Below are 23,524 nucleotides of genomic sequence, written 5' to 3'. Positions count from 1 at the left end.
TGATTGGATGGGCAGGCAGAAAGTTCTCTCTAGAACGAAGCTGCACTTCAGAAAACTACGGAGAACAAATGGTTAAACCCAGCTTCAAAAACCAGCAACAGTTAGGTTTCCAGTGGTGACTGACTAATTCCCGGCTGCACCTTCAAGACAACATACAAAGCACATGCTGTAAGTGTCACACAACGCGGAGCAAGTGTCTGCAGTGAGAAGGAGCAGGGCGAGCGTGGGGCCCAGTCAGGGCAGGGCTGGCCAGGCACGAGGGCGAGGCCCTCCTGCAGGCAGAGCGGCGCTCATCCTCCGCCCTCAACGCTTAAGCTCCTCGAAACCCCTCAGCGTAACTGCAAGAGGGAAACAAGTGTCCTGACCCCTGTTCCGCCCAAAACGACATGTGCCACAGCCACCAGCAGACGCAGGGCTGCGTGCGGCCCCATCCGACGGCAGCGGTCCGCTGTACGGCCGGCCCCACAGCTAGTGAAGTGCCTCTGGGTGATCACTTTCAGTCGCACACAAATGCATCCATAATAAAGCCAAACGGCGCTCTGCCGCTCAGTCAGGCAAGCAGGAAACAGCCTCAGGGGGAGAACATTTTGGATTCCAACGTTACATCAACGTACACGGTGAGCAAAGAAATCACTTATATGGAAAGTAACGCAATTACTCATTTCAGAATGACAGGAATGATTGGTTTCTGAAGGTAAGAAAGACCGAGGCAAAAATGAAACAAAAACCAAGAATGATGCCTTCTAACCACCACTCCATCACCAGGTGAGACCTCTCAGCACACGCGCCGCCACGCACACGGGCCGCCACGCACACGCACACGTTCTGTGCATCTGAAGGGGGCTTCATTATGTTTACGGGGCACGTAACGCCCTTCGGGGGCCGAGCCTGATAAGACTGCAGGGCTGTTAAAACCGTGTTCCTGGCTGCGCAGGGCTTTCCTGAGCAGAGCCTTGTCTGGGTCACTTCTTGTCCAGGTCACTTCCTGACCACCAGCTTGCACCCGTGGCAGCTGTTTGCAGGTAAAATCCTGGTTCCGTTGGTTGGCAAACTACGGTCTCCAGGCCAAATCTGGCCCAGCGCCTGTTTCTGTAAATAAAGTTTCACTGGAACACAGCCACGCTCATTTGCTCACACGACAACAGAGCGGGGACCCTCCGGCTCGCAAAGTCTAACCTACGCGCCACCTGGCCGTTCAGAGTCTGTGGATCAGACCCCATCCTGAGCTTTCCTACCTCTGTACGCCCAAACTCCAAACCCTAGAGCCCTGGACTTGGTTACATGAGACACAGAGCATCAGCACAGTGACATACTATGCAAGCACGAGAAATGACATTTAATAAGAGCTTCCCATGGTCAAGGATCAATTTATTATAATGCTAAGGTCTAAGTATACGAAATTATAAATTCAGTCTAATCACATCACTGCAAAAACGTCTCTGCTTAGGAAAAAAGAAGAAACGTCGCGATCCCCTGGCCTGGCACTCGGCAGCCACTAAGAGGGGACCCTCAGGCCCATCTCATCTCATCTCAACTAGACCGTCCACTGCGGAGGGCAACAGGCTTCTCGGCGGCCAGGACCGTGCTCAGCGTGGGTTTTAAGTACACAGCTGGCATTTAGTGAGCTATCTCCTGGACGAGGAATAAAACGAGCGACTTCCTGAGTCATCTGGACTGGAGACTTTCCTGAGGTCACGCTCATGGCACCGTAAACCTTTGCTGACAGCGATCACACGGAGTACAGTCAGCAAGAAAAACCCACAAGGAGTGACTGCAGAGACCTGTGTTCAAGGGCGGCACGGCCACCAGGAGAGGAAGGATGGGTCGGGGCTTTGCCACGCAAGGCGGGTCCTCTCCCCCCCCCCGTCGGGGGTCTTTCACAGTCAAGGCAACCTAGGGCCCACCACCCAGGCTCCGGTCACCGCAGGGGGCCTCCCGAGGGGCTGAGTTCGGCGTCATCGTTGCCCTCACGGTCCTCGCTGTCCCCACACTTTCCTGGGGCTGCTGGGGGTGCCGGGAGCCTGAGTGTCAGAGCCGTCAGGACCCCAGGCAGGAGGCCGAGGAAGGCGCCCCCAGGGAACCCACGCAGCTGCACCACCCACACCCCTGTGCCTCTCGGGAGAGCTGCCTCCCTTCCTGCTGGGTGCTAGCTGCTGCGTCTATTTCCAGCAAAACAAAACACTTAAAAGCAGGTGTTAAAAGAGCGGCAAGACGGCCTGGGGGAGAAAAGGGGCTGTGGAGCCGGGTGGGACGCAGGGTCTCCCGCCCAGAACCTCCCGCACGTTTGCTCCGTCACACCCGAAAGAGCTCTGCACTTCTCAAGAGACGATGGTAAAATAATCATTTTTTTTTTTACTGCTGAGAATACATTGAAAGACTCTACTAAACTCAAGCAAGGAATTAAATGACTAATGAGGCCGTCTCTGTTTTCAAAGTGAAGTCCACTGCCCAGCATGACTGACCTTGACCACCTGTGGCCCTGCCCCCGTTAGCGAAGGTGCCCAGGGGCTCCCGGGAACCGCAAGGCAGGGACCCGCGGACAGACATCCTGACCCGGGGGGAGAGCACATGCCTGAACTTGGTCTAGGAGACCTGGGTGATTCCGCACCGCGAGCCGCGGGGCGCCACTTACCAGCGCAGGGCGATCTTGATGGGGGTAGTGAGGCAGGACGTGAACAGGTCGGCCGGCAGGTCGGGGACCATGGGCAGGAGCTCGCTGGCCTCACAGGCCGCCAGCTGGATGCAGTTCTTCATCGACGGCGGCAGCGGCATCTGGGCGAGTGGGTGGCCCGGGTTAATGGCAGCGACCTGGGGCGGGGGGACAGCGAGGAGGAGAGCGGCTCAGCTGTTGTGCGCCACGGATGGGGCCGGGGACGCGGTGCCCAGGGAGGGCACCCCGGCCCATTCTCCGGAGGGGATGCTGCTGGATGCCTCCAACATGGCCCCTGACATGTACACCTTAAAAAAAAAGTGTACATCTTAAAAAAAAAACATAAAACGTATTCAAAGTTTAAAAAACTGCAGGACTGTCTGATACGAGCTGGATACTCTGATCCCAGGACCCTGCTACGGCCAAGCACGCTCCCCCGGCGCTAGCGGGCACGAGTCCCTCCCCGCCACATGCCTGCCCACACTGGGCAGTCCACACGGGCCAGGCTCCGACTCTCAGAAACAGTGAGGTGTCCGAGAATTCACGGTGCCCTGGCCAGTGACAGGTAGCGGGCAGAGCGCACGATGGCCCGCAGAGAGGCAGAGAGGAGCACAGTGGGGACCTGACCCTCACCCACCCCGGGACACGCCCCAGCTGGTGGCGGCGGAGCACCGCTGGAGACCTCTGACGAGGAGGAGGCAGACCCCAGGAGGCGGCGGGAGCTGCCATCACCGCCGAGCCCGCGGTCCTGACCTGAGGCTGGTTTTCGCTCGTGCTCCCACCTGGACCCCGTGACGCTGACGGGCGCCCGCACGTGTGCGTTAAAACACACGCGAGCCCCGACGGCTCACGCAGAGCTGACACTGGTCACCACGCGTCCACTGCTGTCGCGTTGCTGCTGGTAACACCTGAGGTCTCTCAAACGCGAGGCGGTAAAGGCTGTGCTGTTACTAATTACCTGTCCTACTACAGAACACGCTTCAAATTCTAGAACATGTCATAGTAAATAGAGCTTTTTCATTTTAACTTTTTAACGAAAACAGCAATTTCTAAGAGGAATGGGTTTTTGGCTTTGTTTCCCTCCTGTGGTAGAACACACATATTGCAGACTCACCACCTCATCCACGGCACTCAGGACATTCGCACGGAGCCACCACGGCCAGAGTGGGTTTAAAGCAGAGGGAGAGGGAGGCGCAGAGGCCTGTTCGGTCCTCTCCGTGGCCCCAGCGGCACAGGCTGAAGCAGCACCAGGGAGCAGCCTGCTCCACACGGGAAACTGGTCTCAGGTCGGGGTGACAGGCCCGCTGGGGGTGACAGGTGGCGGCGCGTCAGCCCTGAGTCACTGGGAAGATGCAGACGCTGCAGAGGTGTCAGAGCCCGGGGAGGCCGCGGGAAGCGCTCCGGCTCCGCACTTTGTGCAGGTGTGTCTTCTCCAGGGGGAGGAGGGAAGGTGACAGCGGCTGAGGTCGGGCCCAGGGAGCCGGGGGAACTTAGGGGGAACAGAGGGCCCGCCGCGAGCCCAGGGACGGAAGCGTCCTGGGACGGAAGTGGACACACACCTTCTCGCGTGCGTCACTGCCGAGAGGCACCAACGTGATGGTTAAGGAAGCAACATAGATGAGAAGCAACAGTCACCTGTGTAAAGCCCAGATTCATGAACAGCAAGAGCAGCCTCTTCTGTCAAATAAAAATGAGATGCAAAAAACCCCCACAAAAAACCAAAAACAAACCTAGATTCAATGTTCTTAAATGCTGGTGTCGGTCACCAGTTTCACCTTTCCTGCTTATAATTTGCTTCCACAGTACAGCTGCTCCTGAGAACAGAACAGCAGCCCCCCAGCAGCGCGGCCTGTCCGTCTTCCTGTCGCCTCTTCCTGGCCTTCCGAGGCCTGAGGTTCTCAGGAGTGAAGTGTTTGCCATACCAAGGCGACCCTTCTGCCTAGGGGAGGCGGCGTGGGGAGGGTGGCCACGCACAGGCAGCCACGTGGGTACCGGGGTGGGGGGAGGCCCTGACGGCGCCGTGCGGTGCTATCTCGGCTACAGCCCGCAGCCCAACCGCACCTGGCCCAGAGCCTTGAGGGCACAGGGCCCAGGAGGCAGAGGAGACAGGGAGCTGTAGGGACGTCTCCATCCCGAGTAAGTCCCCAAGAAACTGAACTTCCCAACAAACACCAGTGTCTCCAGCAAGCCCTGCAGCGAGGCGGCCCACAGACGGGCATTAAGTGCGGCTGCGGGCAGTCCAACCCGCAGCACATGGCGCAGCCCCGCCGACTCCCGAGGGCCTGTCGTCACCTCCCCGCACAAAGAAGGCATGTGAGGGTCTTCCCGGGAGGTAATTAGAATCAGTATCTTTTTTTTTTTAAGTGACATTCAAGGCAGAGGATTCCACCAACATTTCATTTTTCAAGCTGCTAACCCAGTTATAAAATTTTTAAATTTAAATTTTTAATTTCCCACACATTGTTTCAGTTTTGTATTTAAAGAGACCAATCTTTTCATTGAAATCAGTCTTTGCAAACAGCCCGCGTGTAAGGCGAACTCCTCAAAGGTGGCCGGCAGAGCAGTGAGCCAGCCCAGCGGGGAGCCACCACAGAGCCGGAAGGGCACGCCAAGACACGCTGTCACCCAAGGGGCTCCTCCTGGGAACTGAGAGACGCAAACACCGGGGAACCGTCCATCTTGAAAAGCTTGCTAGAGCCTTCTGGAGGGTTTGGGAAGGGTCCAGAAAAATCTTCAGATGCGATCCAGGGCAACCAGATCCAAGAGAGACAGCTGCTCCATCTTCCACACGCGTGGACGACGTGGGGCTCGGGCTCCGGGGCTCCCAGGAGACAGGCCAGCAGCTTGCACGAGGCCTGGAAGCGCCCGCTCCAGACGCGCGGGGTGCGGGATGATGGAGGGGCACTGGCGTTTCTCATTTTCTAAATAAAACTTGGGACGTCTGGCTGCTGCTCTTCTCCACTCAGATGAAGAGACATCTGCACAGAGATGAAGGCACAGGCCATCTCAGAGGCCCTAACAAGCGACTCCCTGAAAATAGCATCTACTTGGTAATAATTCCAGTTCCAGCTTAAAGCAATTTTTATTCTCAGTTCATTAACACCCACTTACAGTGGACATCTGTGCGAAGCTCAGGGAGAGCCTGGGGCCCGCCGAGGAATCAGACGTGCCGGCCCAGCTCACGTCACAGATGTTCACGGCTACTATCACATAACAGGTACTGCACTCAAATGGCAGACACGATGTGCAAGCAGTAGTTGTTAAACACATAATCTTTATCAGCCTCTATACGTCGAATATTAAACAGCAATTTAGAAGTAAGGGTCCCTACTGCTGGGAACTGTGACGTCGAGGCCGAGAGCAGAAGCCACCCTGCCGGGTTAGGCGTGTCGGGACAGTGGGGAGTCCCCAGGTTGCGCCCTTCCAAGGGCAGCTGGCGAGCGAGCGCCTTCAGGGGACAGTGCGTCACGGCAGTCCTGGGAGTTCACCCGAGCGGCCGTCCACTGTCTTAAAGTCATTGCACTGGTCACCATCAAACAGTTTCTAAAATGCTCTGGAATCTTCCTATAACTCAGTGAAGACGCTTGACTAGAAACTGCAGCCAAGTTCTTCTCCCCAGTTACTCTCAGATACTCAGCAACTGAAGACGAGGGGGCACTCAAAACCCCTGGGAGCTTGACACTGAGACGCCCGTGAACCGCGCGGACACGTCTCCGGTTCTCTTGGGTAGAAACCTCAGGGTGCAGTCGCCGCTGGGTTGCCTGCAGCTCCAAGTGGAGCATCTGAGGACCTGTCAGACCACCTTCCGAAGCGGCTGCAACGTCTTGCGTCCCTGCCAGCGGTGTCCTGGCCTGGCTCGCAGCGATCCCTTTCCACTCTGCTCACCCGGGGTGTGAGGTGCGCCTCACCGTGGCTCTGCTCTCTGACTCCTGAGGGACAAACGCCGCCCCTTCCCGGCCCGACCGTGCCGGCTGGAACTCCCAGCTCCCACGTGGGTGGGGACGTCAGAGTGGCCCGCCCTGCGTTGCGCCCACCCTGGGGGGACACTGTCTTTCACCGCCGAGGACGAGGCTTTTATAGACGCTATCAGGCTGAAGGCGCTCCCCTCTACCCTAGTTTGCTACGAGATTTTTTTTTAATCAAGGGAGGATGTCGGATTTTGTCAGAAGCTTTTCCGTGTGCCAGTCGATGCGAGCGGATCCTTCTTCGTTAGTCTGTTGGTGTGACAGATTACATTAATTGATTTTTTGAATATTACACCAGATTTGCATGCCTGGCACAGAGCCCACGCAGTCGGGGAGTGTAATTCTTTTTAGGGAATGCTAGAGCGGATCTGCAGTTACCTCGCGAGCACGTCTGTGGGAGAGAGACGGTCTGCAGGAGCTTCGTCCCCCTTTTGTAACGTGCATCCACCTTGGCTTCACAGTCGTAACAACATGCCTGGAAAGTCTTTCCCTGCCTCTCCGTTTTCTGGAGGAGACTGTGAGGTCGGTTAACTCTCTAGACGTTTGGCAGAACCCTCTAGTGAAGCCATCTGGGCCTGGAGACTTCCTCCTCAGGAACTTTTAAAATTGCAAACCCCACTTCGTGATTACTCACGCTGTCTGTTCCGTCCCGGGGAGACTGGGTGGTTTGCGGTTTTGGAGGAGCTGGCCCGCTTCTTCAGCGCCATCGTAAAGCTGTCCAGGGTGCTCCCTCGTTACTCCTCCCACGGCTGCAGGGTCCCGAGTCTTCTCTGTCCTTGTCGGTCCTGCCAGAGTTCCATCCGTGTTAGTTTCTGAGAATCGTTTTTGTCTCGTGGATTATTCTCTACTTCTTCGTTTTCAGTTCCAGTGACTTCCGCCCTCATGGGCACTAGCTTCCTCCCCTTCTAGTTTCCTGAGGCAGTGCTATGGCCTGAATGGCTGTATCCCCCAAATCCACCTGCTGAAATCCTGAACGCCAAAGGTGATGGCGTGAGGAGGTGGGGCCTGTGGGAGGCAAGGGCGAACCCTCCCGACTGGGGCCGGTACCCTCAGAAACGCAGCGCGGAGCCCCCGAGCCCGCCCAGCACGTGGGGCGCGGCGAGCAGGCCCAGGGCCGGCCAGGAAGAGGCCCTCACCCGAGGGAGCTGCCTTCCAGCCACCACACTGTGAGAAACAAACCTGAGTTGTCTGGGAGCTGCTCCGTCCGCGGCGCTGTGTCACAGGAGCCCGAGTGACGGGGACGGGAGCCCGGTCTCCAACGCCGGGCCCAGTGCCCCGGCTCCCCCGGCTGCACCCGACCGGTGCGGACATGCAGGGTGGCCCCTTTCATTCGACTCATGCATCTTCTTTCATTGCCCTTCAGACCCCTGACCCGTCAATTATGTGCTGATTTTCTGTTTCCCGTCTGTTGCGACTTCTGGTTGACCCACTGTGGCCGAAGCGCTTTCCTGCGTGACTTCAATGAGCTAAAGCGCGCTGGGTGAGGCCTGCTTTTCGGCCCAGGACGTGCTGTGCCTGGGCGGGTGCTCGCTGCCGCTGTTGGCCGCAGCGCTCAGGGGACGCCAGGCAGGGCCCTGTGACTGACGTTAGCAGCAATGGCTGTTTCATCTGCAAAGAAGGACGAGCATCTAACCTCCTCGTCCCCAGCCTGCAAGCCTCCTGCTTGTCCCCTCGCCACACCACACAGGCTCACGGCACCAGGGGGAAGGGCGTCCGTGGGAGTTAACGTCTCTTCCCTGCTTCTGACCCGAGGGCTAAAAAGGCCTCTTACTGCTCGTCCCAGCTCCCGAGGGGCTGGCAACGTCCCACCTGCCCCTCTCCCCGTGCCTGCCTCTGAGATCACTGGCTTAGTGCAGACACTGCTCTGGCCGCCACCAGAGGCCCCGCAGCCTGTGAGCCACGGATCCTTGGTGGGAAAACGTGACCTCAAGACCCTCAAGCTGGCGGAGGTAAGGCCTGCCCGTGACGGCCACCAGGGCCGCACAGAGGGGTCCTGCTGGAGCCACGGTTCCCTGCACCGTATCCCATGGTGTCTGCCGCCATCTGTGGTCCAGGACAGTAAGCAGTTTCTGCCATGTTTAAAAATAGATGAAATTAGAAAAGAGGATTAAACCCTAAGATTTAACTCGGAGAAGCTCCCAGGTTTACGCTGGCTGCAAACAGTACATTATATTCACGGGTTTGGGTTAATAATTCTCTGCTTTTACATTTCATACAAATCAATCAAAGCGCAAGCACATCCAGTGAATCACGACACATCTAAAGGTAGTTTACTCAAAGGTGCGTCTGCTTGTTAGCCCAGATCTATAAACATTCCCCGAGTATCTACTTTATACGCGGCATCCTTGACAGGTTCACATAACAGATTTAAATCCAGCTGACACCACCAGCAGGAGACACTGCGAGACAACACACTTAATTGTCAAACTAATTGCATAAAAAACTGCTCTATGAGGTCAGCTGAGGCAGACTGCAGGCTCAGGGACGTGTCTGTGACGGGAGCAGAACCCGTTACGCCCTGGAAGCCGACTGCGTTAACGACGCACTTGCTTGTCTGTGGATTTCATCTAATACCGTCAGTGGCGAGGGTTTCTAAACTTTTTACGCAGAGAAACCACTTTTCTTTCACCCAAAGCCTTCAAACTAAGGGATCAGGAACAGTAAAAGGTGCCGACAGGAAAGAACTGGATCTGCCCACACCCCGCGGAGGGGACAGAGCACAGGCCGGCAGGAGGGCGCCTGGAGACGGCTTAGGGACCGCTCCACCGCACGGGCTGCGGCGGGACTGAGAGTGAAACACGCTGCACGCCAGGAAATGTCGCCCAAGGGGAAGGTGTCGTGCCCGCGAGCTCAGACACCAGGTGCCCTCCCCCGACCCCGCCTCACTGGGGTCAGGGTCCTATGAGGGTCCTGATCTAGAAGCTGCTTTTCTCACCAGCACTTTTCTGCGACCCTTTCCACTTTCTGGTTAGCACCCCAGCTCACCAGAGCACTCGGGGACCAGACCCTCTTCATTTCCACAGTGGCTGTCTTGTCCCCAGCCAGGCACCGCCCTGTGTGTTCACAGATTAGGCCCTGTCCTCCCCTCTAAGCAGTGGAAAGGGTAGCATTTCTCCTCCCATCACAATGCGTGTGTGTGTGTGTGTGTGTGCGCGTGTGTGAGAGAGGTGGGGGAGAGGGAGGGAGACAGAGATGGGGGACAGAGAAGGAAGAGTTTCAACTACATTACAAGTTTCTTACGGATGTGTTTTGAAAATGTTCACTATTATGAATTTTTATAGCTTAATTCTACGTAAAGTGTAAAGCACAGAGGGTGGGCCGGGCCCACCTGTATGAAAAAGAAGGCACGAGAGGGTCCAGAGTGTGTGTAGAGAGGCAAGAGGGGACAGGGCCTCACCGGCCGAGGCGTGGGGGTGGGGGGCCCTGTCATCAGGACCACCGCTGCTCACCTCCGCCTGGCCCTGGCCCCATGCTCCCCGCCGGCCTTGGAGACGATGAGGCGTAACCAGCCACGGGGAGTGTCCCCCAGAAGCAGAACTGGCGGATAAAACTTAATAAACCTTTGCTAAGACAATGAAGATCCGCCTTCCCTTCCAGTTACAGGACCAGCTACAAGAATTTTATATTTAAATTAAAAGCTGTTGCCAACATTTCAGTTCTCCTTTCTCTCTCTCTCCGGCTCAACACATACACCGTACACCGTGGACAGAAATACTCCTTCCACGGCTCCTGTCTGAATGGAGGCAGTGGGACCTCTGGGCCCGTGGTCACAGCCACAAGGCCACTGGGCCGACCTCTCAAGTGCCCCTTCATATCTACTGCAAGAAGCAAGACGGACAGTTAGTGAAAACAGCCCAGAACTCCACAGCCGCCATCAACAGCGCGTGTGGGCAGAATGAGGGCACACGTGACGTCCCATCAGCGTCTGGCACGCACCCCAAGTCCACTCCTGTGTGCCGCCAGCCCCCAGCGAGACTGGGGGTCTGCATGAGCTCCCCTAAGAGGGAGCTGGGGCAGCACTGCCCGGCCCGCCCGGTCAGCCTCCACGCAGGGGGACACACGTGACCACCGAGATAAACGCCAGCCTGCGAAGGATGCTGCAGGGGAGACGAAACAGCCTGGGCCCCCATGGTGCTGCTGAATAATTAAATCATCTGCCTCGGAGATCGTAGAGAGAAAGACAAACTGTTACTCATGTAGAAACCAGCAGTGAGGTTCTTCACTACTTACAGCTGGAAGCATCCAAGGGCGGACGCACAGCCTGAGAAGACACCCCAGCAGAACAAAGGAGAAACTCGAGAAGGCGACAGGGGTGGGATGCAGAGCATGGCGGCCGCGGCTGCGCCCAGGAGAGGGGTGCAGGGAACCCCAGACCACAGCCGGGGGCAGACCCAGCCAGAACGGTCAGCCGCAGGAGTGGGGTAGGGACCCACGAAGAAGACACCCCGGGAAGGAGGCCCGTCCGAGGCCTGGTGCTGCCCCTGCAAACTTGGAGACGTCAAAACTCTCTTTCAAGAAGAAGAGAAAATCTCCAGGAAAAGCAAAGTAGCACACGAAAGCTGCTGCAGAAACGGAGACCCCAGCGCCCGGCTCAGCCATTGCATGAACAGCACGCACATGGCTGCAACCAGGGGGCTGAAGGTCAACATCTGTCACTTCTCAGAATCAGCCCCCTCCACACAGCACGGGGAGATCAGGGAACACGTCCAAGTGCAGGTGGCAGAGCAGGGAAGGCCGGGACGCAACAGAACGCCCAAGAGCCTCCACCCAGAAGACGGTGGTGATTACTGGCGGAACTACATAAAACCACAGGGCGTTATCTCAAATGGCAGGGGCTACAAAAGACAGAACCCAAATACAGCGACAGAACTAAACGGCGGTGGGGACACAGGGCGGGCAGTCAGTGACTCGCCCTCCTTGCCTTCTCTTTGGAACCCACAACTTGACGCACACGAGACACGACGTTAAGCCTCCCCGTCACGCGTCTCCTCGCTGTCAAAGTTCTGCTGCACAGTCCCTCCAGTTTGTTCAACAGAGCTTACTCATGGCAGCTCTGGTTTTGGTTTGGAGGTAGCAGGGAGCCCAGAGATAACCTAAAATTTATGACTCCAGAAGGAGGGGTGCAAGCATGCTGGTTGCACTTACAGAGACACTCACGAGAGGAAGCAGCAGCGTCAACGGGTAACACGGGTTCCCGGCAGCGGCAGAGTCCTGGCCAAGCGGTGTGGGCCGGGGGCTGTCGTTCATCGTAAACCCTCGGCAGTAGTTAATTTTTAAAATTATGGCATGTGCTAGTTTGCTAAAAATTAAAATACGTATTTTAAAAAGAACATTGAAAGCAGAGCGAATTGAAGGCTTTCCTTATTTTTTCAAATTACCAGACTCACAGACAGAGAGCAGACTTCCTGGCACCAGGGGGTGACAGTGGTGGGAGGGGATAAGCTGGGATTTTGGGGTTCGCACCTCTTGGGGAGCACGGGAGCTGAGCTGTCTTGACTGTGGTGGTGGTTTCTCAAGTGCACACAGCTACCAGAGTCATCAGAGTGCACATCTGAAGTGTGTGCGTTTTACTGCACAGGAATTACACCACAGTAAAGGTGTTTAAAAATTTTTTTCAAATTACAAAGCAGCATGACACAATGAAATGTGTGAAGATCACTGAGTGACAGGTACGCGCTCTCCTGGCTCAGATGAAGTTTCGACCGTGAGCAGTAATGGACGCGGTGCTCCCGGACAGGCGTCCTCACGCCCCACCACACTCCCCTGAGAAGGCGTCCACGGCAGGCAGCCCTCCTGGTCCCCGCGGGCACGCAGGCTGAGCGCACGGAGGCTGACGGGCATCTCCTAACACTCATGTCACTCGTGTGTCTGACTGTTTGTTACTTGGGGGTTTTCTGGCCCAGATCACTGTTTTCCTCCATTGTATTTAATCATTTTTTTACCCACGTTATTTTTCAAACTCTGGCACAAACCCTTTCACCTGCCAGCTTCTTTCAGCTCCCACGTTATCATCCACCCAGTAAAGGTGTGAAAATGTACCGACAGCTTACAACGCGTCTGGCCAACTGCAGACAGGGAAGGAATTTTTAAAAAGAATAAACTAAGAGGTTACTTACTACACAAGATTGCTGCTTCTGTAGCATTAAAAAAAAAAAAGGCTAACATGAACGTTGAGGTATTAGCTGGGAGCCAATTTCATCATTTTAATTTCCGGTATTGATGCAAGAGACCAGCTGAACAATAGCTGGTGATGGTGAGCGCTGTGGAAAATGGGGAGACTCATCCGCACTGCCATCCCGGGGGGGCGGGGGGGCGCGACCGGCGGTGGGTGCACGACCAGCGGCAGTGCTGGTTACGAGACGTCCGGAGTGACTGCACCGCCAGCTCGGGGCCACTTCCGATAACGCTTTTGTCATTTGCTCTCCTCCAAGAGGAATTACTCAATTATACGTTTCTCCCCAAAAAAAGACGCATGGAAAACTCTTCTGTTGCACTGAAGGAAACGAACAGTTTCTTGGGCTGACTGATGGCTGGCGGCACGCGGGGCGCAGGCGGGACCGGCAGCGCAGAGGCCCCGGGCGCCGCACACGCCTCCCGCGCGGGACATGCTCTGGTCTTTCCTTGACGACCCTGAAGCTCATAACTTGGGGATAAGAATCAGGCAGGGGTCTTCGGCACTTTAATTCACATATTTTAAATGTAAACCAAACAAAAACGTTTGCAATACTTACGACTTGATATGAGGGGGGAGGGTGCCCAGCATGCACAAGGTCCTGGGTTCAATCCCCAGCACTCCCATTACATAAAATAATTTTAAAACAAATTAGCCTAATTACCACCCGCCCAAGTTAAAAATACACATATTTATTACTTGACACGAGGAAAAGCAAATTTCCTCCTGGTGCTCTGAGTTCTTCACCGCTTATTAGGTAAACTATCCCTTGGGTAAACTAAGATGAAATGCCGAAAGGCAAGGGAAACATTTAACGGCAGAAGACTGGGCCTCTCCCTTCCCTCGTTACAAAACACAAAGGTAACGGTGCTGACAGCTCGTGGCGCTGGGCCCCGCGTTCGAGGACGAGTGGCGGTGTATTCATTGGTCACGCTGCCGCATGTTCTGTGCAAGGGCTTCGTTGGTGAGCGTAAAACATTAAACTGCATGGCAGGCTAAATTCTACCAGGCAGAACTTCAGATTCCACTGCTGATTATTTCAGCCACATCCTCTGATGAAAGGTGGAAAATCTAACAATGCGGTAGAACTGGACAGACCCAAAGGGCTGGAGGAAGCAGGTGTTCAGGACCAGCCCTGCCCCTGAGCTGAGAACCTCCCGCACGGCGGAGCCGGGGCCACGGCCCCGGAGGCTGCAGAGGGTTTTATCCTCGCTTGTGCGCGGGCCACCGGACGGAGGCCTCCCAGCTGAAACTGCCTCTTCAGCTTCTCTTTAGAATTCACTCTTTAATTCAAACACCAAATATTAATTAAAACAACCAAGTAAAATGTCTCTTCGTGACCAAGTACTTGGCTCTTCAGTTTCTTAAACAGGAGCCACCGATGGCGGCTGCTTAGGTCTGTTTCCGTTTAGCTTATGGGTTTTTTTCCCCCAAACACACACAAAAAATGAGAGCAGTAACAAAGATGCCACTGGACCCGAAGTCCAGGCCCAGACACGGGTCCATTTCTCCAAAAATAAATGTGTCTGCTTTATTTTCACATTTATCTCAGAGGCAGAGCCCACTGGAGCACAAATCAGCCCTGTTAATGGTATCACTTAATTAATGTTCGGATTAAAAGTGGCACTGGGTAAAATGTGACAGAAAAACAAGCCTTGCACCGAGGCCATCCCAAGGTCTTTGCCACCACAGCCACCCCCCAACCCCCGGCCCGCATTGCAGCCCCATGCCCCTACCCGCCCGGAGGACCCGGCAGCAGCCCCTCACCTCCAGCTCCTGCTCCCTCTGCAGGGCAAACTGCTTGAAGGACTTGACGATGAGGCCAGCGTTGGAGCAGTCGTAGACGAAAATGGACGGGCTGCCCATCCACGTCTGCAGGTCGTATATGGACAGGGGGATGTACTGGGTGTAGTTCTGGAAAAGGAAACAGCGCAACATGTGACTCACGTGAGACTCTGACTCTCGCTGGCACCTGTGCCTCGGGGTGGGTGCCGCGTGCTGGGTCTGCTGCGGAGACTGAGCTGCCGCCCCTCCTCTGCAAACAGCAGCCAGCTAAGCTCCCTGCCACCTGCCCACTCGGTCTTACCTGTTTTATCGGGAAGAACCAGGCGGTTGTCACAGTGGGACCCCGGCCCCGGGCTCCTCCGCAGCTGCCACCCGGGCAGCTCTCCTGGGCGCTGCGGGCCGTCCCTCCAAGTAGTCACCACGGGGCCCTCCCGTCCCCCTGAATTCTCCCACTGCCTGCAACCAGACCACAGCTTTCTCCTAGAAACCCCAGGGATACGCCTGTGATGTGTGCCACTGCCCGCTCCCCGCTGACTCGGCCGCTTCCCCAACACGACACACGAGAAGATGAGCTCTGGAGAGTGCGCTGGGCCCCAGACGCATGTGCTTCCCCTCCTGTCCCCTCATTTCGGAGCACCCGGCAGCACCCTAGCCTCCAGAAGCTCTAAATCACACGTGAGGGTATACGTGGACTTGGCCCTGTAACTCTTTTCAAGTCACAGGACAGTAACGTGTTGATGTGAATCCGCGCGGTGAAGCAGCTTTCTGGACGCTCTGCACTGCTCAGTCCTCAGAACCTCCCCGGTGGCTGCCAACAGAGAGGAAGGCTCCTCATCTCACCAGGGAGATGGTGCCAGTCCGCGCTCAGAGGTAACGCATCCGCAGCTCTCCTGCACGGAGCCATTACCTCCGTCCCCTCCTCCGGCACCAGCAGTGCGGGCGGTGAGACTCTGGCAGAAATCAATTCTGAGCACTTAGAGCTGAGGTGACTGTGTTTCCTCAACGCTGAGCCACAAACGCTGCCTCCGGCTCTGCCCAGAGGATCGTTTCCAGTGCGACGGGGACCGGGGCTTGAAGACGGCGGCGGCAGCGGCTTCCGGGATGGGCACGCCCAGCACCAGGCCAGTCCCGACCAGGGGACCCAGGCGGGGAGCACGCGCCGGCGGGTGGGGCGGGGGGCGTCTCCATCACCCTGGGACCGCACCCCGTCTCCCCCTGGACTGCCCTCGCCCAGTGACCGGTGTGCCGTCAGTTCCTGAGCCAAGAGGACACGCGGGCACCCTCTGTCTGAGCAAACTCACTGAAGGACTCTGAAGACGGCGGTTCTTCCCTGATGAGCCTGCAGAGGCGGTGCCCAGTCAACACCAGCAGGCGCCCTTTAATGGACTTGCAAGCGGGTTCTAAAGTAAGTGCGGGACAAACGCATGAGCATTGCAAAATAATTTTTTTAAAGAAATAGTAATGAGAGGGGACTCGGGCTACCAGACATTAAATACGCCATAAATCTACAGTGATTACAGGACAGCGTCGGGGAAGGCGGGACAAACCCACCAACAAGGGAGGAAGGCCAGAAGCAGGCCCACAGGCAGCACTGCGAGGAAGGCGGCGCCTCTGACCCAGCGAGGAAAGAACGCACAGGTCAGCGATGACGCCGCGAAGCCCAGGCCACCGCTCGCACAGCCTTCTGAGAGTCCTCACACAGAAGGGCAGGGCAGACTTCCAACTGAACATGGAAGCAGAACAAGAGGTTTTTCAATTTGTTTGGTGTAAGAAAGACCTTAAACATACACAACCTAGAAACCTTGAGGGAAGCATGACAACATGAAAATTATACGTTATGATGAAGACACACACCGCAGACAAGCAACTGAAGACGAAGGCAGGCCCAGCGCGAGACAGAGGAGTGACCGGAGTGTGCATGTGTCTGAGCTTCCGCTGCACATCGACAGACACAAAGCAACAGAGACACACGGCACACACAGTCCACTCAGAAGACACATGGCGACCTGGGCGTGGACGCCCCCCGGGACCACGGAGACACCGGCTGCCGTGAGAGCTGCCCGCCCACCTACTCTCCTCCCCCAGCAGGCTGGAAGCAGGCAGAGAAGACGAACAACAGCCACACTGACCAGGAAGCTCAACGGGGCGTCAGCGTATCATTGGTCGGCGTGCGCACTTAGGAAGTTTTTTGGAAGGCAATTTGGGTGGTGCTTAAAATTTTCAAGTGTACATGTCTTTGACTCCCAGGTGTCCATGCTACAGAAATACCTGCATTTGTGCACAGAAACGTGTGTGCAAGGACGCTCAGCACTGTCTCTGGTAAACCCTGGAGGCTGTTTCAACACCACTGTGGAACAGATCGTCAGTCTAATGCCTATTTTTTCTGCCTCGTCACCAGTACAGGTGGAGCCGAGCACGGGGCCCAGCTTCCTCTGCACCTCGGTCTGATCTCAAAGCCAGTTCTGGCCGATGGGACATGATCAGAAACGTGTCCAAATTACAAGTGCTGCCCTCATGCTCACCGCTTCCTCCTTTTCTTCATTCTTTTTTTTCCTCTTTAATACAGGTGTTTGGGGTGGAACCTAGGACCTCCAGCATGCTAAGCACACACGCTGCCACTGAGCTATTACCCCTGCCCTCCCCCTTCCTCTTCTCCTTCCCCCGAGAATGTGTGACAGGACAGGCCACCTTGGGCCACACCAGGGACAAGTGCAGAAGACAGCAGGGCTGTGTGATGGGAGGGGCCTGGGCCCCACGTCCCGACGAGGCCACGGCAGGCCCCCCGGGGACCAGCACTGCCTGGCGTGGATCCTGCTGTTCCAACACGGAGGGATCAGCAAGCGCAGGGGCCACACGGCCGCCCCTGAGGACCGAGGCCAGTCCTACGCACGGACAGGGAGCGACACAGAGGCTTGTCACATTTTTCAAAACACAAGTCTTGGAACCTCTCACATAACATGACCCCATTTTGTGTGTAAAGCACCCCATCCCCAGCACGTAGGCTGCACGGAATGAGGACCCGGCAGGAGTGTGTGGGGTGAACGGTCCTGTGAGCGGGACTGGAGGGCTGCGGGGCCGCTGGGGGCCCCTCCTGCAGCGGGGGCCAGGGCCCGAGTGCGGGGGGAGCGTCACACCTGCTTCTTCGAAGGCTGCTCCTCTCTTGGGCTCTTTCAGAACAGAAACAACTGTGTTTTCGTTGAAAGACAAGATGCACACGTCTGTTGGAGGGAGGGAGGGAGGGAAGGGCGGCCTCCGGGTTCACTGTAGCATGCCTGGGCGCTCACTCAGCGTCTCCTGAGGAGCAGGAACGACACACTCTCTGAACAAGTAAAATGCCAAGTCCCCAGAGGAGGACCCGAGTGAGCCTGGCGGGGACGAGCTCCTCCCGGGGCCACCTCCCCAGCCACCTCCCACCCTCTGTGGACACGCAGCCCCCACTGCTACGGGGGAAGGAAGGGCCGAATGAACCCCTTCACAGGGCAGGGACGCCCCTGCACAGAGAGGAGAGAGGCCTTCAGCACCAGCCTGGGAAACCCAGCGTCTCTATATGCCGGTGCCACTCAGCGGTCCAGCTGAGAGGGGCGCGACCGAATGCGGCCACCATGGCGTCCATGTGACTGTCAGAACCGGCAAGGCCATTATCTCTGCTGCCGTCCAGGCCCAGCCCCACAGGCCCCAGAAGCAGCAGAGCAGCGCGAAGGTCACTCTGACACGCCATGTGCTGACTCTTCCTTTCTGAGCCAAAATTTTTTATAGTTCTCTAAAATCAGAAGTTACTGTTTAGATTCCTGGATACAAAGTTACTTAACGGTGACTCAGTAAAATAACGAAGCACCATCCATCAGGAAACGCGCTGAGGGATCTTCCTTCCATTCCCGTGACCGCCCGCTGCCGTGGAAAGGGCTCTGGGGGGCCCCGAGCCACCCGGTCCCACAGGCGGGTGGGGTCATCCCATCTTTACTGCTTGTCCCAGGGCAGCACGGCAAGGAGGCTCTCCGAACGGTCTGCAGCCTCCTGGCTTTAGTTATGAGAGGAGCTGGCCTCCTACACCGCCCACCGGGATGTGCGGTACAGAGAGCGGAGCGGCTGCAACACAGGTGGGCTGTGTGGTGGCGGTGGCCTCTGGGGAACCTGCTGCAAAGCACACGCCTCCGCGCCGGGGACGCTGGGGACCAGTCATGTGGTGTGGGCCCGCCGAGGGCCAGTCATTGGTGTGGGGCCGCCCTGGGCACCGAACCAGGGTTAGGTGAGCAGCAAGCCCGGCCTCAGCCACCGCCTGCCAGTGGCCCCTCCTCAGCTGTGACCACCAAAAAGGCCTCCAGTTATTGCCAAAAGCCCTGGAGGAGGACCCTCCCTGGAGAGAACCGCTGCCTTTGAGGAGAGGTGACTTCATTGGAAACGTTGTCTGTATCAGCTGCCGTTAGCAAAGCCTGTAAGTCCAGCGCCCTTGGGGAAGAGAAGATCAACTCCACTAAAGCACGTTGAGGAAAATGGCCTTGGAGAACGGGTCCCTGTCAGGACGCGAGCAGGTGGGTCTCATTTCCCAACCCGGAAGGACCCCAACACTTGTTGAGCTTCCGGCTGGAATTCCCACCCTGCACACGGCGAGGGGCAGCCTGCAGGGTGGCGCCCCGGAGCCGCCGCCAGCCGACGGGCAGAGGTCTCTCCGTCCCCTGGGATGTCCTGGCATCTCCTCGCTGAACCAACCGCACAGGCTGGAGAATTCAGAGTCTCCTGTGGCCAAGGCTGCCCGGAACACGGCAGAGCCTTTCAGGCAACGCTGTGGTTCTCCCCCACCAAGAACTGCAGGTACAGAGAATTCCTGGTCAGAGCGTCTCTCCTTCCTCTTGGAAAAATATATTCAAGGCCGTGTTTTCATTTCAAACAAAGAAACAGAAATCTGTTTTAGATCATTCATTCATTACAACCCACTTTATCCGCCAGGTCAAATTAAACATCAAGGAAATAAAAAAGGCACCCACTTCACCAGCCTGTGGGCGGCGGGGCGTTCACCGCAGAGCGCCGAGCCCGGGACAGGAGCTGGGGGGCAGGCGCCTTTCTCCAGGGAAAGCAGGCCGCCTCCCGGGAAGCATCTCTCCGTTTTCGGGGCGATGACAAGTTCAGGGGCTGCTGACTTACAGTGGCTCAACTCACGCTTCTTCAGTTTTACGATGCTGCGAAGCGATACGCAGTCGGTAGAAGCCGCACTCTGAATTCTGACCTTTCCCGGTGGCGGCGCGCAGCGCCCCTGGTCCCGTGGCGCTGGGCCCGGCAGCGAGCGCGGCTCCCGGGCGGCCGCCCCGCTGCCCCCGCCACGTGCGACGCCCAGCGCGTCACCCCGAGGCGGCCTCCGCGCCGCACGCGGCGCCGACCGCAGCTCGCGGACGAGTCCGGCGCGTGTGACGCCGGCAGGCGGGGCGACGATGTTCCGCGGGCTCGCGCCGGCAAACGCGTTTTCGGCTTCCTCCAACTTGGGATGGATTTGTCGGGCACAACCCCATCGAGAGCCGAGTAGGCCCTGTACGTGCTCTGCAGGGAGCCCGGCATGCGCCAGAAGCCTTGCCCACATTAAGGCGGCGCCTCCCGGAGGGCTCCCGGTCAGGCCCCTTCAGGCCGCGCGTGCGCTCCGCCCTCCCGGACGGGGAGCGCGTCCCCGTGGCCCGTGGCTGCCCCGGACGGCTCAGGGGTCTGCGCGCGCTCGCCTCGACGAGGGCCGGGGAGCAAGCCCGGCCGGAGACTCCCTTTCCTTCCGGCCAGAGACGCTGCGCGCGCGGGGGCGGCTCCCGTGGGCCGAGCGCTGGGGTGCGCGCCGCAAGCAAGGGCCTAGGCCCGCGAAGGAAGGGCTGCTGGCTTTGCTGACGCTTCTGCCTTTCCTTAGTTACAGCTAAACAACCGTTCGCCTCATGAGTGGTTCTAAACAAATGGTACTTAAATAACAGGGTTTATTGGTTTTGGAAAACTGCACGTTACTATCAAATAGACGTTTCTTACCCTGGTTTACCGTACAGCTCATTACTGACGCTGTTGAAAGATGGATCATAAAGGTTTCTAAATGTGCTATTAGCAAAAAGACACATTTGTGATTTCCTAAAAGCAGTATTTGTGCCAGACCACTTCCCCATCTGTTGTAATTATTACTGTATCCATATTGAGGGTGCAGCATGCCAACCCCCAAAGCTGTTCATTTTATTTGTAAACTTGACCTTTCTAGCATTTTGTGTTTGCTTACGGGAGTTGCAGACCATCAGTAAAAATTCTACTTCTTTGGGGCAAGTGATGGAAAGCTTGGGACTATCTCTTTATAAAAGCTTTAAAGTTCCTTTTTAAATACTGTTTTCTTGATGCTTGTAGACATAAAACCTCAGATCAATCATATCTTAATCGATTTCTCAGATATCCTGTATTGGAAAACCAGATTTACGGCGGGAGAGCTCTCAGACGCGCGAGCGTCGGCGCGGCCTGGAGGGCCCGCTGGAACGCTGCTCTCTGAGCCCCTCCCCGGCACAGGCTGCGGCGGCCGTGGGCGGGGCGTCTGGTGACCTGCGTGTCTTATAAATTCCCCGAATGCTGCGGCTGGCGGGCTGGGGCCGGTGCCCTGAGGACCCTGGCGCAAGCAGTGCGTGTGCGTGTGCAAACAGGGACGTTCACTTTCCAGTTCTGGTATCACCTGTACTTTGTGTGTGCGTGTGTTATAATCAAAAAAATTTTTTTATTGAAATGTAGTTGACTCAATGTGAGTTTCAGGTGTACAGCAAAGTGACTCAGTTATGCATACACATACACGTATTTTCTTCTCAGATTCTTTTCCATTACATGTTACTACAAGAAACTGAACCGAGTTCCCTGCGCTGTACAGTGGGTCCTTGTGGTTTATCTGCCTTATTCACCTGCACTTTCTAGGCATCACAAAGAGCACGTCCCACCCCTCCCACCTACAGTTTAACAGTTTACACAGAGCGACCAGGAAACATTCTGCTGATGTTATTTACATAAAAATATCCAGCCAGCCGTCAGTAAGCACGTAAGAAGGTTTTAACTATGAAATCAATGTTTCTTGATTGACAGAAGGCTGTTCAGATTATCCATTTCATTTTGGGCCGCTTTTGGAAAGCTGCATTTTAAAAGGCATTTTCCATCGAATTTAAGTTGTTACCTGTGCTGGCCTGAAACTGCTGACATTCCCATGACTTCTCACTGTCTGTGGCGCTGTCTCTCCTCTCGTCCTAAATGCTGGTGTGTCTCCCCTTCCTTCCTGCCACCCAGCCAAAGGCTTGTCAAAGCTACAGATGTTTTCCAAAACCTCAGTTTCAGCTGTTAACCTCCTCGACTGCCTTCTCCATCCTGCTGACCTGTGCTCTCATCGCTGCTTCATTCTACTTACCTTGAGTTCAGGCTGCGCAGCAAGTTTTCTAGCTCCTTAGGGCAGAAACCCAGGTCTTCACTCAAGCCTTCCTTCATTTTGCATACGGGCTCAGTAAGGCCACACGCTGTCACGTAAGCGCTGTTTTGCTGTGTCCTTACACTTTGACAAGTCACAGTTTCATTGTGGTTTAGTTTGAATTACTTTCATTTTCCCGTGTGATACCTTTTTTTGATATGTGCGTTATTTAATTTCCAAATACTTGAGGATTTCCCAGATATCCTACAAGTTCAGATTCTGTGGTCAGAGAATGCACCCTGCACAAGTTCAGTCCTTCAGTCGTTCCTGAGACACACTGGGACCCGGCCCTGAGCCGCTGGCGCCGAGTGCCCCACCGCACTGGAGTGTGTCCTGTGGGCGCTGGGGCCGTGCTCCGCGAATGAGTCAGCCATGCACGGAATTGCTCTGGTCTCCTGTAATGGTAACTGATTTTTTTTGGGGGGGGGCTAGAAAAAAATGTACTATGTCTGGAGTTTTCTTTGTGAGGAAGTTTTTAACTATCAAGTTTCTCTTTAATTTTTAACATCAGTTTTAACCTATCAATTACTGCCCGATAGTTATTCAAACAAGCAGCCAGAATTCTAGACGTGTGCCCTTCTCCCTTTGGTGCTGGCAATCTTGCTTTGTGTGCTCTGAACTCCCCTACTGGCCATCTGCACATTCGGGACAGCCAGTGCCTTCCTGACCAGAGTGTCACCGCGGAGCGGCCCTCTTCACCTGTGGCAACACCCCTTGTCTCGAGGACTGTTTTCTGGTTAGTGATGTGGCCCCTGCAGCTCTCCTACAGATGCTATTTCAGACACACCTCTTTACGTTCCACCCTATCTGCTCTGTATTTCAAGCGCATCTCCTATGGACGACACAAAGTTTGATATTGCTTTTTATCCAGTCTGAAATACACTCATGAGAAAACAAAGAAATTAAGCCTGAATATGACATTCTAGAGGATAACTGGTCTGGACTCTTCAAAAAGTCAATGCCCACTATTCAGAGAATGAAAACACAAGTCACAGAATGGGAGGAAGTATTTATAAAACACGTATTTAAAAGTGGGCGCAAGGTACGGAAACCCTGCCAAGGAAAATGCACAGACCACAAGTCCATGCCGCGCAGCACAGGGAACAGTGGTCACTACTTTGTAGTGACCTATAGTGAAAAAGAATACGAAAAGGAATCTGTGTGCGCACACGTGTGACTGAGCCATGACGTGTGCACCAGAAACCGACACAGCATTGCAACTGACTGTAACTCAATACACACACATGCACACAAACATACAGATGGCAGATAAGCGTTTGCAAAGTGCCCAGTATCACACGTCATTAAGGGATCATCAACTGCAAAAACCGACGGAGGGACGTGCCGGGCGTGGAGGTCCGCTGAGGGTCCGCCATGCGAGCGGTGTGCTGGCGCTCCAGACGCCCACCTCCTTTCATCCCACCACAACCCTGAAGAGCTCTCGCAGTCAGGACACGGAGGTCCAGGAAGGTTTTCGTCTGTCCATGGTCCAAGAGCTGGTTAGTGGCGTGGCT

At 55.9% G+C, this 23,524-nt stretch overlaps 1 protein-coding gene across 4 annotated transcripts in view; it reads right to left on the bottom strand.

Annotated features, from left to right (window-relative positions):
- The window catches only part of RPTOR (regulatory associated protein of MTOR complex 1), a 236,803-nt gene that overhangs the window by 109,315 nt on the left and 103,964 nt on the right, over positions 1–23,524 (bottom strand). For all 4 annotated transcript variants that reach the window (XM_072939794.1, XM_006199445.4, XM_072939795.1 and 1 more), the window contains 2 exons: positions 14,555–14,701; positions 2,633–2,808 (listed from right to left, as the gene is read on the bottom strand). In XM_072939794.1, the coding sequence (XP_072795895.1) occupies positions 2,633–2,808; positions 14,555–14,701 (323 nt within the window). The remainder of the gene's footprint in view (positions 1–2,632; positions 2,809–14,554; positions 14,702–23,524) is intronic.

This window comes from Vicugna pacos, chromosome 16 (genome assembly GCF_048564905.1).
Source record: "Vicugna pacos chromosome 16, VicPac4, whole genome shotgun sequence".
Lineage (NCBI taxonomy): Eukaryota > Metazoa > Chordata > Mammalia > Artiodactyla > Camelidae > Vicugna > Vicugna pacos.
The sequence above is the reverse complement of the archived record's forward strand: the minus strand, read 5'-3'. Positions and strand labels throughout refer to the sequence as shown.